The 20,557-nt window shown below is 42.4% G+C and overlaps 2 protein-coding genes across 4 annotated transcripts; both read left to right on the top strand.

Moving 5' to 3' along the window:
- Window positions 1–137: 137 nt before the first annotated feature.
- Window positions 138–8,037, top strand: LOC102715342. Of its 3 annotated transcripts, XR_005810989.1 has the most exons (5): window positions 138–777; window positions 4,202–4,365; window positions 4,520–6,196; window positions 6,314–6,607; window positions 7,416–8,037. XR_005810989.1 is itself a non-coding variant. In XM_040519996.1 (3 exons), the coding sequence occupies exons 1-3, from the start codon at window positions 189–191 to the stop codon at window positions 5,600–5,602; spliced, it is 1,836 nt and encodes a 611-aa protein (XP_040375930.1). In that variant the 5' UTR covers window positions 138–188; the 3' UTR covers window positions 5,603–7,364. The 3 variants fall into 3 exon arrangements, 1 of the variants encoding a protein (XP_040375930.1); XR_005810988.1 differs by having other exon boundaries at window positions 4,520–6,607; XM_040519996.1 differs by lacking the exon at window positions 7,416–8,037 and having other exon boundaries at window positions 4,520–7,364.
- Window positions 8,038–13,581: 5,544 nt separating this feature from the next.
- LOC102715059 (tubulin beta-1 chain) lies at window positions 13,582–16,935 on the top strand. The gene is made up of 4 exons (XM_006644008.3): window positions 13,582–13,659; window positions 14,206–14,625; window positions 15,302–15,571; window positions 16,157–16,935. The coding sequence occupies exons 2-4, from the start codon at window positions 14,232–14,234 to the stop codon at window positions 16,834–16,836; spliced, it is 1,344 nt and encodes a 447-aa protein (XP_006644071.1). The 5' UTR covers window positions 13,582–13,659; window positions 14,206–14,231; the 3' UTR covers window positions 16,837–16,935.
- The last annotated feature ends 3,622 nt before the right edge of the window (window positions 16,936–20,557 follow it).

The raw sequence follows: 20,557 nt of genomic DNA, 5'->3' as shown, positions 1-20,557 counted from the left end.
TACCCAGTGGCCCATTTTCGGCCCGGCCCATGTTCAGATACTATGGGCCCACCATATTAAATGGCCTGGATGAGGCCCACACGGCCCACCTCTCTCTCTCACTCTCTCTCTCTCTCTCTGACACTCCCGATCTCCACGCGCTCCCATCGCCACCGGCGCAGCCGCCCAAGCCGCCGCGGCCGGCAACAATGGCGTCCCCTCGGCGGCGCTCCGTCCCGCTGCCGCTCCTCCTCCTCGTCTTCCCGGTGTCCCTCTTCGTCGTCCTGCTCCTCCACCACCGCTCCTCCGGCCCCGCAGCGGCGCTCCTCTCTGGCGCGGGACCCTCCCCGGACCCGGACCCGCGCCGCTTCTCCTTCCTCATCAAGGTCCTCGCCTACGACCGCCCGGCGCCGCTCCGCCGCTGCCTCCGCTCCCTCGCCGCGGCCGACTACGCCGGGGACCGCGTCGCGCTCCACGTCCTCGTCGACCACCCACCGCCCAACGCGTCCCTGGATGCGTCCCGCGAGATCCTCGCCGAGGCCGACGCCTTCCGGTGGCCGCACGGGGAGAAGCGCGTGCACTACCGCGCCGCCAACGCGGGGCTCCAGGCGCAGTGGATCGAGGCCTGGTGGCCCGGCTCCGACGACGAGTTCGCCTTCGTCGTCGAGGACGACCTCGAGGTGTCGCCGCTGTACTATCGTTTCCTGAAGCGGGTGGTCATGACGTACTACTACGACCGCAAGAATTACAGTCCGTTTGTGTTCGGTGCGTCGCTGCAGCGTCCCCGGTTCGTCGCAGGTGAGAGCTACTGCAATGATTTATCTTCTGTGATGTAATTCGCTGCATATGTTGTTACGATTGGTTAGAATACCGCAATGTGGAAGAAAGGCATCGTGCTTAGTGTTGTTGTAGGGGATCCTGGGGGCGCTTAGGTGACATCTGAACATATAAAATTTGATAACCATTTTTGGATTAGACCTTGAATGCTGAATTTTTTAGCTCCTCAGCTAGAGAGTATGGAAATGATTAAGTTGACTGAGATCAAACTAGATGTACCATTCTATTTTTATTATTTGCTGGCATCTCATGTATCGGTAAGGGGGAAAAATGGATGCTGGCAACCTAACAGTTTTTTTTCTGGTCATGATAACTGCCTGCCTAAAGTTTGCCTTGAAACATTCTTTACAATAATCTGTCAAGTTTGAACCAACGATCTCCTTAAACCTGGTAGGACTAGATTTGGTCTGGCAATATTAGTTGATTTGTTTCTATTGCCTATATTTTGGTTTCATATCATTGAGATTGGTAATGGAGATGTGATTGTGGCCCTTGTTGTTCTTTGTGTAGTGCTGCTGTTGCTGCTCAATGTATTTGATTTTTTCCGTTCATGTCTGTTCTTATTTATCAACAAGATGATGCAAGCACTGTGCATCAAGTCTAGAATGAATGGGGTTTCTATAGACAAATAGTGGCAGCAATTTCTGAACAATCCACTATAATCTAGCACAAGCATTTTCATGTTCCTTACAATATAAATGTTTGGACTGCTGTGGGGTCCTTCTCAAGACAGAAAGGTGCTAAGTTAACCTTTAGTTCTGCTGAGCCATAATGAATTATGATACATATTAGTATAAGTTGGTGTTGTAATGCTGCCACTCCAAATCATTGCTCTTTTATATCATGTTCTTTGGTAGATGGTTAAAGGCTGCACTCGTGACGATATTCATCTTGCTTTGTTGGTCAGGGCAGTATTCCAAAAGTCTGCCATAGGCACCACCTAGGCACCTGTTAGGTGCTAGGCGCTAGACGCCTGGAAGCCACCACAATTAGGCATTACATGGTGCAGTAGGCAGCTAACCTGCCTTGGGGCTCTGGTGCATTTACTTTATTGTTCTGTTGTCTAACTTCTATTCCTAGGTGGCATCTTTGCTCCCCTAGGCGCTAGGCACCGGCACTATCAACCGTTTAGAGTCTAGTGTCATCTTGAACTATGTCAGGGGAGAGATTGGAATGATAAGCTTCTGTATATTGTACTTCATTTCTTTCTTGTTGCAAAACAACCTCAATTTATAATGGCATGAATCTAATAAACCCTTACACATATACCATAGTCCTATACTAATGTATCCTAACAAAATATAAAATCTCATATAGAACATCATACTACTCGCTGAACCTGTTGTTAGCAAATCACCTGAAATTTCTAGTTTAGTTGTTTTACATCTCTAATTCCATTCGATGTTACTCCCTCCGTTTCATATTATGTCACTTTGGGGTTGTCCTAAGTCAAAGCTCTTTAAGTTGACCAAGTTTATGAAAAATGTACTAACATCCACAACACCAAACATGTTTCATTAAATCCAATTATCCACTATTGAATATATTTTATGGTATATTTATTTTGTGTTGGGAATGTTGCTATATTTTTCTATAAACTTGGTCAACCTTGAAGAGGTTTGACTTGGGATAAACCCAAAGTGATTTCTAATATGAAACGGAGGGAGTAGAAGATATTTACACATTCTAACTTAGGTACTAGTCAAAGTGCTATAGGCCCAGCATGTGTGTGTGACTCTATATCTTGTTGACACTTTTGTTACTATTAACAACAACAAATCACTTTGCTCAGACTTCATGGAATTTTATCACTTCTTTTTGCTTATGTTTGTAAATGATAAGATGCATTTCTCTGGATTGATGATGGAAAAGTAAAGATTACAGTGGGAAGAACTAGTCTCTGACTCTTTGTCCTGAAATCTGATTAGAAGCCTATCCATTAATGTACAGGCAGCAGTTATTATGCAGCAATCCAAATTGTCTGATGTTTGCTTGTTAACAAGAAAATTGTCACTTTCAATTAAAAGGGTAAAACTTCCAACCGGTTCTGAACTCTTGGTTACAACTTTGAACTCTCAACCACACTGAGGCCTTTCAACTAGGGATTTTAACCTCCAATTTGGCATGACCGCACATCCACATGAGACCTTCCAATCAAAACATTCAGAAAACGAAAGATATGCGTATAACTCTGATTCACCTGGATAATCTCATGTATGCATGTATGTCTGGATAATCTCGAGTCATACAGTGGTCGATGGTGTTATCTTGAGTGGTTCTTGTTGGGCCTGGACGATGAAGCCATTATTCATTGGCTGCAGCAGTGCAGTGTGGTGACAATGGCACCCTGAGGCAGCCAAAATCAGGGTTTCAGAAGGGAGAGCAAAGAGACCACCTGAGGAAGAAATATGATATCTGGCAAATCCTGCCATTGTTTGTTTGGCATTGGCAGCTCTAGTGCATGGGCAGGCTATGTCCTATGGAGGCACCTGGCTGCAGAAACAATGTGGAATGGAGAGCGAGTACATGATGCAAAAGCTTACCGAAAGAAGGGGAAAGGGAGTTTTGCTTGGCTGCATGAATCCAGCTATTTCATGTCATACATGGTGTGAAATCCTTTGGTAGTTCAGGTGCTCATTGCTTATCATAACAATGGGTACCTGTGGGCTGTAGAAGTGTACATTGATGTTTTTAATTAACTTTCATGTGTGACTTGTAATTTTTAACAATGGGTGCCTCGTATTCGTACAACTATACTACTCCTTCTAGTCAAAAATATTTGTCATTTAGGATAAGATTTAGTCCAACTTCTAAAACTCTAACAACCATTCTTTTGTTAGAATAAATTTATAGAACCAAATAAGTTTATGATATTATGATAGTACCTTGCGAGGAAAATCTATGTATATCATTTGTTTTGCATTTAAATTAAGCATTTGAAAATAATTAGTTGTCGAATTTTATAGGTTTGATCAAATCTTGTCCTAAACGACAAATATTTTTGACTGGAGGGAATACTTTATTATTTTTAAAAACTTTGTATCAAATAAATAATATATTATTAGAGTAATCTTTGGTCAAACCATTATCCTAACGAAACAAAATATGCCCTATATTTTGAAATGAAGAGAGTACTAGGAGCTTAAGTGGAATTTGCTAGTGAGCATAAGATATGGAAGCTTTTGTTGTGTTCTTTGGGCTGTGTGTAGGTGAGAATCATCAGGTTGGAATTTACACTAAATTTAGTCAAAATCCGTGCTGAACTGCCTTCATCCAAACAATGGCTAAACTTTAGTTTTGTTATCTACTACATCTATGTTAATTAAATTGTTACAAGCGGTGCTTGCAATTATTCAATATTAACCAGTCGACCTGAACTCAATAGGTAAACATGGAAACAAAATACAGCTGGATAGTGAAACCCGCCTTTTCTTGTACCAGATGGTTGGTACCTGGGGCCAACTTCTCTTCCCAAAACCATGGAAAGAATTTCGATTATGGTATGATGAACACAAATCCAAAGGGATCAAACCTATTCTTGAAGGCATGGTAAGTATTTTTATTTTATTCAGAAAACTACAGGATGTGCCTAATTAGTTATATTTTAGTTTGTGAAAGTATAAAAGCTTATCTGTTGGATGTGTCACATTGTCAACAATTTGTCAATTTCGATAATGTTTTATTCCTCTCTTATTGTTTGCAGAAAACTACAGGATGGTATAAAAAGATGGGAGAGAGAATATGGACCCCTTGGTTCATTAAATTTGTCCACTCCCGTGGATACTTCAACTTCTACACAAATTTCCTGAAGGAAAGGGCCCTCAGTGTCTCTCATAGGGATGCAGGTGTGAACTATGGAAAAAGTGTCGGACCAGATTCTACATTGTTAGATGGGAAGAATCTCGATTTCAATATTTGGGAATTGCAGCCCCTAAACAAGCTAAAATGGTACGATTTCTGCTTCTCTGAAGTTCTTCCAGGAAGAGTCGTTAGAAAATTCAGTGAACTTGGTTCTGTGCTCAACTCTGTTCAACTAGAAAACAACATTGTGCTCATAAGTCTATACTCAATAGAACAGAGAATTGCAAGAAACATGATTTGCCATCTTGAGAAGGCAGGCATGCAGAACTACATTTTCCTTGTTAGCAATCCACAATTTCAGGATGACCTTGCTCATAGAGGACATCCTGTTATTGATGGCACCGGTTTGCTGCAGAGCATCAAAATGAGTAATTCAATGTACTCAGATGACTTTGTTGAGGAAATAATGGTTAAAGCTCATGTGGTAAAAAAATGCTTGGACCTGGGCTACAATGTTTGGGTATTAAATGGAAATATGATTTCACTTGGCAGTAAGTTAATTGAGCCATCAGATCAATCAGTTGATCTGTTTGCTGCAGAATCTGTGGATTTGATATTCCTGAGGGGCTCACAAAGCTCTAAAAAAACATGGAATGAACTTGTTATATTGAGAATGGGTGATGGGCTGATGTCTTCAAAAAGTGATTTTTATTCTTCTCTGGAACGTAAAAATTTTGTTGGCATGCTCACCAAAGTGTTGGGAAGCAAAGGTGATGTGAGGGTGGGAAAACTGGATGAGATTGTGCCAGTTGAATTAGGGCCTCACACCTCAAATAGATCACTGTCAGAAGGTCACTGTAAAGTCATATTTTGGTCTCATGGTATGGCTTCAGATTCAGTTCAAAGTCAACTTGAAAATATGGGTTTATGGTTAACTGACGCAGATTCATCTTGTAGTGCTGTTGTTTGTAGCCAAAAACAGTAGTATTTTTGTTGTTGCAAATGTTCTTTTTTTAGCAATGGCAACATCAAAGGGATCTAAGCCAAGATAAACATATTATGACAGAGGTGGAAGTGCTCTGGCAACCTACCAAGAAAACAGTGATAGAATTTAGATGCCCCAGCCATTATGTGGTCATTTTAGATTACCCTTGTGGTCTTTTATTCGCTGTGGATTTTTGCCAGCAATGTCGATTATGGTGGCCTTTTGGTAAAACCATATTTGTTTGTAGCTCTACTCTGGTACAGATTATACGATGTTCACGGGTATGAATTTTGCTATGCTTTGAGGTGCTGAGCAGTTGGTGTGTGTTGCTGTCTTGCTGATTAGGATGACCTGTTCAGTTAGCTATGTTGCCTGTGAATTCAACTGATCGATATGGTTTTGGAGATAATTTTCTATGGTGTGCTCCATGTGGATAGCAGTGTTCCAACCACAACCTGACAGTCCTCGGATCATTGGATGCTAATTTGGTATCATTTTTGTCCAAAGGAATAGCGAATTCTCTGTTCTAATATTACATGTACGTTGCAATGTTGTCTGTATTCAAGTCATTCAAATTGTGAGCAACTGCCTTGGGTAAATTTGACTAAGATTTGCCTTTACTTGGTTTGGCCAGTAGTAGTAGTTTTTTCTACACTTACAATCCAATTCAAGGTTAACCTCTCTTTTTTTTGGCTCTGAGATGTGTATCAGATCTTCAGAACAATTCTACCACATCAGGATTCAACCAGAAACAGATGTGGAAAGTGTGTATCTGAAGAAAAAGGTGGCAGATATGGTTGGCGATGCACATCTTTCACTGGCAGAAGCAATATCAGCTAGGTAACGAAAGGATTCTCAACTGTAAAGTGGTTAGACAAATTTGACAGATCGGTTGAAATTTGTGGGACGATCATTCAAGGCGTATGGATCACTGATTGAAGAGAAGACATTTCCCAACCAGAGTTGACAATTCCTAGTCACACGATGTTCTTCCACTTGATCAAGGTAGGATTATCTATCACTGGATCAAACTTAGAATGTAAGGTAAGCTTGTAGTTGTGACAAAGTGGAGCCTGGAAAATGACACTCAGATTGCCCAAGATGCATCTTTTGCATATAATAACTTGAAAACATATGTGTCATAGCATATGGACATGGGCATATGAGCCTGATGTCTGATCTGCAAGCTTACCTTACTCCCATGAATATGGGCCCAGTTGCCTTCAACGGCTCAATCATGTCTAGTGACCAATCCTTAGCATCTTGTTCTGCATAATGCATAGAGAAATGTTTGGTAGCATCTCAACACAAAATTTGGAAGCTAGTAGACTCGTATGTCTTCATGCATTAGGATCAGCATTGGAGTATTTCTGCTATGAGCTTACTCTATTTTCTGGAAGATCTTAATCCCTTGCCATTATCTCTTTAATTTTCTCTTAATTAAGGTATATATAACTGATTAACAGGTTCACTATAACTAGTACTAGATTCTGGCATCCTGTTCATAATTAACCACTTAATGCACTCCTATACTGTAGGCTGTAGCGCCATTAATGTCGTAAAGTGTACTCCCTGATGATCTCGACATTTGTTGTTGTTAAGCAGTGTCCTTTTCGAGACAGCTGGTGTCCTTTTATTTATATTTTTCCTATTAAGGGGAACAGCTGTTTTCTTCGTCATCCTCTAAAAGGACATGGCAACTAATTAGGTCTACCAGACAGCGTAAACAAGCAAAATAAAAACTCCATTTGCAAGTTGTTAATCTCACCACCCTTGGAATTAATTAGCATGTGCTTTGGCCTCTTCTGTGTAGGACTGTAACTGATGACACTCCTGAGCATACTGGCACTGGTGGCAGGAGCAACGGTGATCAGTCGCATAGCTGCTGGTGGAGGTGTAAGACCAAACCCATGTGGCCGTGCCAGGCGTATGCTCATTCAATCATTCTTGGCCCCTGCTGAACACAGCACCAAAAAATTGTTATGAAAACTAAAACTGCTGCAGGTAGCATCCGATGTTGATTCTTAACGTGGTACATGATACGGGATTGAACAGCTATTTCGCAAAGGGATCGTTTGGCTGGCGATCATCTTGGTGGCCAAAACGCAGTGGACCTTCAGTCTTTTGCCAACGCCAGCTCGAGCCATTCCTGCATCACACTCCACCTCAGCCTCATTGACACGACACCGGTGTCCAGTTCTCTCTTTGGGTTAATACTATTGTGTTCGTTGAGTGGGGCATCCACGAGAGCTGTCAAAAATATCAGCAGTGTCGGCAGGCGAACGCAACCGCCACCCGGGCCATTTTTCGCGCCAGTTGCGTGCCGCCCGCAGTGTAGCTTATTCTTGCGCCAAAAAAGCGATGGTTCATTCACGCGTTAGTAATCAAGCACTGCTAACTAATATATTTATTTGATTTCCAAGAGGAAATTCTCACCCTCATCTTTTTCGCTTATATTTACGTTTTTTAATCAAAAAATTTGAGTTTTTAATCTTAAATTTAAAAGTTAATTTTGAGAGTTTTTATTGTAGTTTATTTCTGTCCTAACTATTACTCTCTCCAATTTTTTTATATGACACCGTTTGAATCTATGTTTGATTATTTGTTTTATTTAAAATTTATATCTAAAATATGTAAAATTATAAAGCATACTTAAAGTTAATATAATAATAAATCATATTATAACAAAATAATTAATAATTATATAATTTTTTTAATAAGACAAAAGATCGAACGTGAAACTAAAATTCAACAGTGTTATATATCATTAAGAACACGTATATAAAATTTTTATTTAGGAATTAATTTTTATTTATAAATATGTCGTTTGGTTTGAGGCCAATCAATCACTTCCTCTATATATACAGATCTTATTTATAGAAAAAACACATTCTTTGGTGGTTTCGGAAATCGTGACACGAGAATGGATGAAGCACCGGTGGTGTTTTTTTTTTCTTGAAAGGACCGGTGGTGTTGGTTGGTGGGTGCGTTGCTCCTTTCAATCCGATGCAGAAGCACCAGGAACCAGATCGGTCCGGTTCTTGTGTTGCGATCCGTTTTTTTTTTTCTCGCGGCAGCGCGGCGGCCTCACTCCATCCGCCGTGAATATACTGCTTTTTTTGCTATAAAAATCTAAAGAAGGGCGGTGGCATGTCCGTTCATTGCGGTGGAGCCGATCGCGATCGCGCCCACCGCAACGGCTGATCTGCAGCAGCAGCAGGAGCAGCCGAACGTGACGAGGCCTCCCGGTGGTGAACGCCATCGATTGCTTGCACTTGCCATGCACCGGTGTGGTGTGCCCGTCGTCACATGTCCAGGGCTCTGATCGATCGGATCCTGTGTTTCCGGAGCAGCCAACTGCCAACTCGCGTTTCAGATCTCGCTTTTGCATCTTCTGCTCTGTGCTTGTGGGTGGTCCGGTGTTAGTGCACAGGGCTACGACTTTTATAGCATATTTACTAACAAAAAATATTTATAAATAATATATATATATATATAAATAATATAATATAGTATATACTGTCACTAATCGAAAAGACAAGGCTAAAAGTAAACTGAGATGAAAAGGTTCTAAAATTGATTCTAAGTTTAAGATTAAAAACATAAATTTTGGCTAATAAATACAAGCAGAAACGAGTAAATGAGATTATGACCCTCCCATGTAGCAGCCTAGCCATAAATTTTGGCTAATAAATTAATTCTATAGGCTATGAAGCTATCATGATTAATAGCTTGCCGGAGAGCACAGATCTCATCTCGCCGCTTTCACCGGCGGATCTGGGAACGGAAACGAGAGCGACCGGGGCGTCCCATGTGTCCGTATATGCTTGCACTGACTCGTTTAATAGACTACTAAAACAGCGCACTAATTACCAACAGAGTGTCGTATTTAACAGTATAAAAGGTTGCAAAATTTAGGCCGAATGTCATGTGCGCCATGCGAGAGCATAACGTGGACATGCCCTGACGACGGGCTTATTGTTTAATAGTGCTGCAGTGCACACTGCACAGTGCGTTCCGTATAAAGGTGGCCCCGGTTGGTTAATTAACACGCTCGACAATAATGATGTGCCCTTAACCAATGTTTGACCACGTACTAAACCTATCAAGTTGAGTGTACTGCAGTGGTGTGTTTTTTTTTCATTGCAAAATACGACACAAATGCAACCATTTATAGCACACGCGCATTATCTATAGACGCATACATCGTATTGTAAAATCAGACCGACATATGTTAAAATAAAGAAAATCACCTCTCACTATCTTTAAAACATCTACCGCTACGAAAGTAAGCAAAATAACTAGTCATAAATACAGACCATACATTGAGGCAGTGTTTAGATTACAAAAATTTTTGTAAGAGATATCACGTCATACGTTTGATCAGACGTCGGAAGCGGTTTTCAGTCAAAAATGCAAAAACAAATTACAGATTCCGCCAAGAAACTACGAGACAGATTTTTTGAGCCTAATTAATTCATCATTAGCACAGGTTGGTTACTATAGTACTTATAGCTAATCATGGTCTAATTAGACTCAAAAGATTCGTCTCATGATTTCTCGGATAACTGTGTAATTAGTTTTTTGTTCGATCTATATTTAATACTTCATTTATGTGTCAAAAGATTCGATGTGATGTTTTTGAGAAAAAAATGCAGTATTGAGTATTGACCACACGAAGGACAAACTGACATCACATATCCTGGAATCGACGGCTTAGAGCGAAATGCTGAAATGGGTGAATGTTTTCAAAAGATACGTTTACAAACAAAAAATAATTTATAAAAATAACTTTATTATGTGTTTTGTGGTCTAAAAGTAAAAATTGAAAAACAAACTACGAAAAAAAAATAAACAGAATCGAAAATACTTGGGTAGAAAGCAAGCATGAAGTGAGGTGTATAGTAAGCAGTGGTAAGCTGCCAGCAAAACAGTGGCTGACCTTCATCTTTTTGCATCGTCCACGCATGTGAGCTGCTCGTGGCCTGCTTGTCACGGGAGCCCTACACGCATGGGAGCGCGTGGATAACGAAGGCGGGCTGCAGATTTGCCACATGCGTCGTGGGGGATTCGCCGCAGTTCACAAGCGAAGCAAGCAGACGACGACGACGACGAGGGCCAGATGAGATGCCTGCGGTAAACAACACGCAAAGGCAGGAAAAAGGGCAAAAAAAAAGGACGGTGACTCGGTGAGCCGAGGGCGCCGATCTCCACCTTCTTGTACTGCTAGAGCGCTAGTAGTATCACACACCTCACCTTGGATGGACAGAAGTGGTCACCGTATCTTGATTTGGTGGTAAGATCGGCAACCGGTGCTAATTGCTCGGCTACTGTAATGAATAGTAAAACCAAAATATCAAAATTCCAGTTATATCTCAGCTTATTTTTGCCTAGCTTTATAATACAGAATTTTTATCTGATATTCGTGCGTTCCAATATAACTCTTAAATCCTTAGCATGAATCGATTCAATTCTACCAAAATAATTACCAAGATTCACAGGATTATTAGTAGCAGTAAAAATGCGGTGGAGGATGTGAAATTGGGACGATGGGATCCTGCTTTTTCTGGCCGGCCTTCCACTGTTCCACATGGCCCTTTGCACATGGCCGTCATGGTAAGATGGAGAATGGCATTTGACAATTTGTACTGGTTACAAATTTCTAGTGTTTGGAGTCATTCGATTCCCGTGGCAGGCTGGCAGCGGCATGACACTGTCGCCGGCCGATAAATATATATACTTTGGAGGGAGCTGATCTGCTTCTGAATGGTCAATTATGTTGCTTGACTGCGATGATTAAGCCAAATGGATGCTTCTTCTATTCCCCCGTGTCCATCGCCATGTTTGTCACTTGGGAGTGAACATGCGCTTGGAGGAAAAGACGGATGTACCCTTTGGATGATTTTGGTTTCTTTGCTGGGTAGGTAGCCCCTGAATAAGAAAGTGATATTTGTATAAATGGTGCTCGATAATTCCTCCTGTTATTTTTAAGGCTTAGGCGCCGTTTAGTTAGGAAAATAAATTTTTAGGTGCCACGTCGGACGTTTGACCGGATATCAGAATGAGTTTTCGAACACGAATGAAAAAAACGAATTTCATAGCTTAAACGGGGCATTATTTGAGGAATAAAGAAAAAAAAGAGAGAATTTGAGTGTCCTATCAAACCAAATTCTATGTATTGAAGAAACATAGAAAAATTGGAAGAATAACCATTTGGATTGAGCACATGAAAAACGCATAAATTAGAAGAGATATACACAAAGGAATTTTTTAAGAGGTTGACCTCACGTAAAACCTTTTAAAAATCCTATGCTTTGAGGCATTCATAAGGAATTTCAAATGAATTTGAAAGGTACATTTCTTTGTTCCACATGGCCATATAGGATTATTTTTCCCGTATGAATCTAATCCTTAAAATTTTCTCAAAAATCCCTCTGTTCTAAAGAAGCCATTAACCTTTTCTGTGCACATCAGTTTTATCTGCACACCACTAACAAATGGGTAAATTCCACGTATACTTAAAAAATCACTCAATCCCTTCCATACCCCTAAAACTTACATAATCTCTTATATACCCTTAAAATTTCAACTTGATCCGTTCCATGTCCTTGCCGTTACATTTTCCCTCATTTCAGTGTTAAGTTCATGACAAATGTCTTCACTGCCCTTGATGATTTAAGTTTGAATATAAGCTTTAAAAAATTCGTTTGAGTGCATAGTATGTTCATTTTATGTAACCAATGAATCTAAATAATTAGTACATAAAATTTTGACATATATTTTAAAAACAAAATAATATAATAATATATTTTTTATTTGAAATTTAATAGGCAAAATGATATTGAGAATGTATATTTGTTTCCCTTGGATGTAGGGTGCCTTCTCGGAACAACCTTGCTGAGCATAGGGGCCTTTCTGATAAGCTCCTCTGATCTGCAACAATCGGTTAACGACTATTCTCAGTTGGAGGTATTGTTGCGCTCTCAATTGCTATCGGAACATATTTGTGCAATCATGTTTTACATTAGTTGAAACCACGGTAGAAATATGATTCCAATAACCTTATATCACAATGTTAAATCATAGTTTTTTTAAATAAAAGCATAGATTTCCAAATTCCAATCCATATTCATACTTTTAATCAGAAAAAATCACAATAACTCTCGAGTACCTCCGATCTCCCACTGTCCCTCTGATCAGAGAACACGGGCAGAGTGCACATTAATTGGTGGACCGTGGAGTGATAGGGTCACTGTTTTGCTGCTTATCCATTCGGATCCTATAGGCCCAACGCACCAGGGCGTGTATTTGATACTTGGGGTGTTTACTTGAAAATTTTTGGATGTCACATCAGATGTTTAACCGGATGTCGGAAGGGTTTTTAACACGAATGAGAAAACGAATTTCACTGTAGGCATGAAAACCACGAGACGAATTTTTTGAACCTAATTAATCCGTCATTAATGTATGTGGGTTACTGTAGCACTTATGGCTAATCACGTACTAATTAGGCTCAACAGATTCGTCTCACGATTTCTCAAATAACTGTACAATTACTTTTTTTCATTTTATCTATGATTAATATCCTATTTATAGTCCAAAGATTCAATGTTATGTTTTTAATGAAAATTTTTGAAAACTAAACAGACTCTTACGATGGAGGGTGGTTATGTCATTCCACCCACAACACCCGTCTCGTCCCGTTCCGCCCCAAGGGCAACCCCGTCATTTCGCGTAAAGCCCCCCCCCCCCCCCCCCCCCCCCCCCCCCCCCCAGCAAGCGGCCACCCAAAAAATTTCAAAAATTCCCTCCTCCCAACGGGCCGTTTTCGAAGCCGACGCGGGGCCACCGTGACGCCGTCCGATGGGCGCGATCCGACGGCCCCGGGCGGCGTGGGAGCGAACGCGTCTGGGCCGTCCGATCCGGTGCCCTAGCCCCCGCGCCCGCTATAAAGCCCGCCTCCTTTCTGGGGCGCAGCCTCGCGTCCCATTTGCACCACCCTGCTCATCACTCTCTCCGCTTCCGCTCCGCTCGGCCGGCCTACTCTCCTCTGTGAGGTAATGCGGCTGTGATCTTGCTCTGGTTCTGGTCGCGGGCGCATGCTTGGTTTCGGGTGGGGTTCTGGATCTGGTCTGTGCTCTTGCGGTGGTTTTGGTTGGGGAAGTCGGATTTGGGGGATTTTTGTTAGCTTGTTTGTTCGCTCTGTGAATTTTTGGTGAGGCGCTGGGCATTCGTGCTTTTTAGATCTGGCTTTTGACGGATTTTTAGTTCTTTTAGAGTCTACTTGAGGTGGGTTTTGGTGGGTTTTATGGGTGCTATTTTCGGATTTGGGTTTGCTCGCTGCAGTTCGTTCAGTGAGTACTAGAGGCTCTGCGACTCCGGATTGATTCGTGTTTCGTAGGGCTTTGCCTACGGCTTTTTGTACAGATTTTGGGCCTGGATCTGTTTGGTTTTGCGCTTTTGCGCTTGAAATCCCGAGGATATCGTGCTCGCGAGCTTTTCAAAAGCAGATCTGGTCCTCCACACCTATTTCAAAGCCATCTCGCATCGTTTTCTCGCACCTAACAGCGGAATCGTCTCCTTTGCTCCCCTCCCACCTGCAGCTACCGACCGCGAGGATCCGGCAGCCATGAGGGAGATCCTGCACATCCAGGGCGGGCAGTGCGGCAACCAGATCGGCTCCAAGTTCTGGGAGGTCGTCTGCGACGAGCACGGCATCGACCCCACCGGCCGCTACGTCGGCACCTCCGACCTCCAGCTCGAGCGCGTCAACGTCTACTACAATGAGGCCTCCTGCGGCCGCTTTGTGCCCCGCGCCGTGCTCATGGACCTCGAGCCTGGAACCATGGACAGCGTCCGCACCGGGCCCTACGGCCAGATCTTCCGCCCCGACAACTTCGTCTTCGGCCAGTCCGGCGCCGGCAACAACTGGGCCAAGGGACACTACACCGAGGGTGCCGAGCTCATCGACTCGGTTCTCGATGTCGTCAGGAAGGAGGCCGAGAACTGCGACTGCCTCCAAGGTCGATTTCTTACTCCAATGTTGAATGCTGCCTGTTAATTATGTGCTTGTGATTGCGGTGATGCGTGTTAGTTCAGATCTGATGAAAAATAGTTCCAGATTTGGTAGCGTCGGCTGCCTTTTCCCTTTCAGAATATTATATATTGTCATATGGTGCTTTAGCTTTCAGGTAGAGTATTTTATTTCTTGTATTTGCTTTTTGTTAGCTAGTACTAGTATATGTCGCCCTAAAATAACGGAGCTTTAATCATTTGTAATGTAGATACCAAAATGATCACTATTTGGTCCATGTTAAACTTTTGGTGTATTATCGTTCACCATTGTGACTAATGTTTGGCGCATTAGAAGATTGATATTCGTGCAATCTTGCTTGCATAGATTCGTATATGTTACCATGATAGGTTATGTTATCATAGATCTTGATTATTGTAATACAGACAATTCGATTGTGGTTCAGACATCTAGATTGGGATTGTTTGATTCATGTCAATTTTAGCGAATATTCCTTCCTAGCCACACGAATGCATGCAATGAGCTTGCTAGCTTCAGATTCTAAGCTTAATTTACCTGCCACATCATGAAATCTATCAGTGCAATCGTGTGACCACTCAGTGCAGATAGTTCAGCATTTATAGTGCCTTTTCCACAGCTTATATATTTTCTCTTTCTGTAATCAGGTTTTCAAGTTTGCCATTCCCTTGGAGGAGGCACTGGATCTGGTATGGGCACACTCCTGATCTCCAAGATCAGGGAGGAGTACCCTGACCGGATGATGCTCACATTTTCTGTCTTCCCTTCACCGAAGGTCTCAGACACAGTTGTTGAGCCTTACAACGCAACTCTTTCTGTCCATCAATTGGTGGAGAATGCTGATGAGTGCATGGTTCTTGACAACGAGGCACTTTATGACATTTGCTTCCGCACCCTCAAGCTAACCACTCCTAGCTGTAAGTTAATTCTTACTCTGATGCATAATTACCTTGCTGCAAATATGTTGCAGAGGTGTATTTGGTAGCTCAGTTTTTGTTTTAAAGGCTTGCTTTGATATATACATTCATGCTGTGGATCTTGCTATCCATAATTTGCAGTCCAACTTGCATGGTCCCTATTCCAGCATAATGTGTTGGCTAGGTACAGTACAGACTACAGCATTATAACGACATGCAGCTACTTTGCGTTGTTTAATTATGAGGCGAGTTATTAGTTTCATCTGAATCCCCCATGTTGGTTAGGTGGCTCTGCTTATTTGCATCCATCGTACAGATCAAGCATGTTTTCTGTACACATTGCAACATGATGTCAGTAGCTGGCATGACAGTGCAACCTACTTGAAGGCATTAACTTTTTTTTAGGAATTTGCTGAATGTATTATGTGCAGTAACATTAGTATTTTGCAATCATTGCAGTAACCATAGTTGTTTCTCATTCATGTCACAGCCTGCTTCTAGTTTCTTAGCTGTTACTGCTTTGCATGTGAAGTTATTGTCATGCTGGATCCTATTTGTGCTAACTGAAATATTTCTTATCAACAGTTGGTGACCTGAACCACTTGATCAGTGCTACCATGAGTGGAGTCACATGCTGCCTGCGCTTCCCTGGTCAACTGAACTCTGACCTTCGCAAGCTGGCAGTGAACCTGATCCCTTTCCCTCGCCTGCACTTCTTCATGGTTGGATTTGCGCCACTCACCTCGCGTGGCTCGCAGCAGTACCGTGCCCTCACCGTCCCTGAGCTGACACAGCAAATGTGGGACGCCAAGAACATGATGTGCGCCGCCGACCCACGTCATGGCCGCTACCTCACTGCATCTGCCATGTTCCGTGGCAAGATGAGCACCAAGGAGGTGGACGAGCAGATGATCAACGTCCAGAACAAGAACTCTTCCTACTTCGTGGAGTGGATCCCCAACAACGTCAAGTCCAGCGTGTGCGACATCCCGCCCCGTGGCCTGTCCATGGCGTCCACCTTCATCGGCAACTCCACCTCCATCCAGGAGATGTTCCGCCGCGTGAGCGAGCAGTTCACGGCCATGTTCAGGAGGAAGGCCTTCTTGCATTGGTACACCGGCGAGGGCATGGACGAGATGGAGTTCACCGAGGCCGAGAGCAACATGAACGACCTCGTCTCCGAGTACCAGCAGTACCAGGACGCCACCGCCGACGAGGAGGGCGAGTACGAGGACGACGAGGAGCAGGTCGCGGAAGAGGAGTAAGTTTACCCGGCGGAGCTTGTTACTGGGATCCCATCTCTTCCATCTCCGACCTCCTGACCGAGGTCGCCTGTTGTGTACTACCCTTTTCGACACAAAAGACGGGAGCTTTGCGTACGTTTGGGCTATCGTTATTATTGTTTGTTTCGCTATGATGCTTAATTGGTTATATGTGCTGCTCTTGGGTAATGTAGTAAGCTGTAGTTGGTACATGGGTGGTGTGGTAGCGCGCTGATGCTACTGCCACCACTCTAAATCCGTTTCACCTACCAGACGATGTTTGGATGGGATCGTATGCTATCGCATATGTTTGGAGGAGTGTATTGGATTCTTGTACTGGCTTTGATTCCTCATTTCTCTATCTTGGTCGTGCTGCATGGATGAAAACCCTTTTGTTTTCTACTGCGGGGGGTGTGTGGTGCAGTGCGATTGTGATTGCCTAGTGTCCAGCGTAGTTTAGCGGGTCAGGTGCGCAATCTCGTGGCCTCCGTGTGCGGCTGCACGTACCGCCGATGTACTGTTTGATGGCAAATTCTACTTCGGTCGGGGGTCGTGGTGTGGTGGTGGCTTCGGCTGAGCAAATGTTTCCTTGGCTCCGGTAAAGTATTCCCTCGGGTATTACCTCGGTCTCAGAATAAATACTCTTCTTTGCTTAAGTGACAGTCCTCGTGACTTCTTTGTCTCTACCTAAAGATGGCAATGGGTGGATACCTAATGGATACTACGACCTTATATCTATCTCCACGAAATAAAATTATACTCATTGGATTACCCATTTACATTCATGAGTATAATTTTTTCTCATACTCATACCCACGTGGGTATTTTTTATCCACGGGTAATCCACACCCAATTATTCCTCACAATACAATAAAAATAACAATACAAGATCAATATTAATTATAGTCGTGCTATAATTTAGCAATAAACAATGAGTACCATAAAAGTAGTTGACTAATAGTTTACCACATAATTAGATTTTTTAATGTTGGGCCAAATATTCATGGGTAAATGATATAATTTATTTTTATTTATTTATATTGGGTAACCATTGGGTGATGGGTATGGATACTACCTACTCATACCCAAACCTAATTATCCATCGGGTATAAAAATTTTTCACGGGTACAAAATTTAACCAATTTAGCTACTCTAATGGGGTAAATACCCGTCAGGTATCGGGTAATGGATTCCCATTGCCACCTGTATCTACCACCCTATTATCAACATCGGTCCATAGTCCACTGGCGACCTGTAGCTCAAGTGACACAGTCGCCTCCTCGTCGTCCACACTTTTCACCACCCCTAGTATTCGTTATCTTCCCGACCATCGTTTTAAGCCAGAGATTCCCCACTACCCCTCCCCATCGCCCCTTGCCTCCTAACCAAGCCCAAATCATAATTTACAAATTATGATTTTTTGCAAATTGCAAGTAGCATGGATAATGCACATGTAGTAGGCTTGCAGTCTTATACAAAAGTATCGTCGATTAAGCACTTGAACCAAGACCAATGCATGGGTCCATGTTTCCCTGGTTGGCCCAATCTTATCTATTTGATCGGTCTAGACTCCAGAATAAATAGTTAGTTAATGATGTGCCTGGAATTTCTAGTGGAAGAAGATGCTGAGAGAGAGGGGGGATAATGTCTACATTAGGTCCCTCAAGTACCGATTGAGTTTGCTTTGCACACCTCAGCTGTAAAATCAGACAAGTCAGATATAGAACACCTCTCAACTTCTATTACCAGTGTCAATTAAGTCCTAAGACAATATTGAGAGCGGTTTCGATGGATGCAGTGCATTTGTGACTTGTGAAAGTGTATTTAGGCCCCTAATTTGTTTTGTTGATTAATGACAATCAAATAATGAGAACTAATATTTTGTATGAAATTGTGAAGAAATGACTAGTCCTCATGAAGACAAAGTTATTGCATTGCCCATGATGAAAAGAGAGGAAAAACAGTATGATCATGTTGGCGTGCGTGCTTATTTCGAACTCCCTTCAGCAAGTCCTTTCCCTACCCACCCTCTCTTGCACGGAGACTTATCTCCATCGACGGGATGACGACCACCACCCACCAACTTGGCTCCCTAGTGGCGACCCCATCCTCCTACCCATTCGGGGCAGGGGATAGATTGAGGCAGACTTGTTAGGGGCAAGGTGGCACATGTGCGGTCAATGAGTTCCTAGGCATTAGAACCTCTATTCGGCCCGACGGTGCATCAATACACCATAACCAATCGTTTTCTTTAGGTGAAGCAGGCTGATGAGCCGCAAATCAAAAAGGCAATGAAAGGGCCAGTGATGGCAACCTCCTTGTTGGCTACATAGATTAGGGCATGGGTCGATGAGCTGGCTGCCCCAAACTTCTTCTCTCTGAATCCCCTTCTCCTCTCTTCTGTTAGGTCGTTTGCAGTGATCGCCACCATCCCCTTCTTCGAGTCCTAGTAGATCTAAGTGATGGGGATCAAGACAGTGAGGTTCGTTCGTAGAGATCTGGTGCCATAGATTGGGTCATCTTGTCTAGTAGTGCTTCCATGCGATATAGGCCATGATGGCATGGGCCAGTGGTCAGTAGTCTTTATGTCATTGTTGTTTAGCCAGCAAACCTTCAGACGAGCCCTTGGTGATGCCCCTTCCGCCACTACGATAGCCTCTCCTCTTCCACCACTGGTGTCATCTCAGATCTAGCCATTAGCTTGCTAATGGGGGTTCACCAATACCAATCACAGGCTCTCCTAGTGTGTCATCGATATTTACCGTCCTCTTCTACGGCCGTAGCTTATCCGAGCTCCTTTCTTCTTCAACCATGCCAATAACATGTTCATAGGCATGTTGGGGAAGGAACCTTGTGGAGTTGCTATGTTTAGCGTGAGGCAATCAAGTTTCGGGGAAGACGCAAAGCCTGTGGAGACCACTTATTTTCTTCCCTCTATTCCCCACCTCCACTTGAATCCGATGTGGACTCTTCAAACCACTCGTGAGAGTGGAGCACTGTGCATGGTCTTATAAGTGATATTGCCTCCATTTCGATGGCTCATGTTTCGAAACCAAAATTGCTTGTTTACCGCATGCACACTTACGGAACTACTAACAATATATTTTTTTGCAAAAAATATACAGTAAGTTTATTTTAAAATGTATCTATTCATATTTTAAGTTTCTAATTAATATTTAATTAATCATGCGCTAACGAGGTACCATATTTTCCGTAAGAAAAGAATGAGCTACGGACACTGCCAATCGAACACCGGAAAGGCTCATCAGCGAACACTCGCCGGAAGCTTAAGCACGCGAATACTATTCTATGCAACTATTTCACCTTTTCTCTTTTAGCTAACCATGATTAGCACATGTATTTAGGAAACATGTAAGTCGTTAGCTAAACTATATAATTTAATTCCACTTTTGTAGGTGATTTGTTAATGCACTTTTATCATCAAATGCATCAAACAATAGATCGCAAATTTAGTAACAATTTTTTCATCTAAATAAATTGTCAAAAACCATTAATCATTTATGATCTTAGGATATTCTTTAATTCTTGTACAAATTTGATGACTAAATATGTTTCTAAATACACATATTTTATTTATGTATAAATTTTGTGAACAGAAATATTTTATTCATACAAAGTTTATGAATAGGAATACTTTATTCATGTATGAAGTTTCTGAATAAAAATATTTTATTTACTAGTAAAGTTTATAAATGGAACTATT

Source organism: Oryza brachyantha, chromosome 1, assembly GCF_000231095.2.
Source record: "Oryza brachyantha chromosome 1, ObraRS2, whole genome shotgun sequence".
Taxonomy (NCBI): Eukaryota; Viridiplantae; Streptophyta; class Magnoliopsida; order Poales; family Poaceae; genus Oryza; species Oryza brachyantha.
The sequence above is the reverse complement of the archived record's forward strand: the minus strand, read 5'-3'. Positions and strand labels throughout refer to the sequence as shown.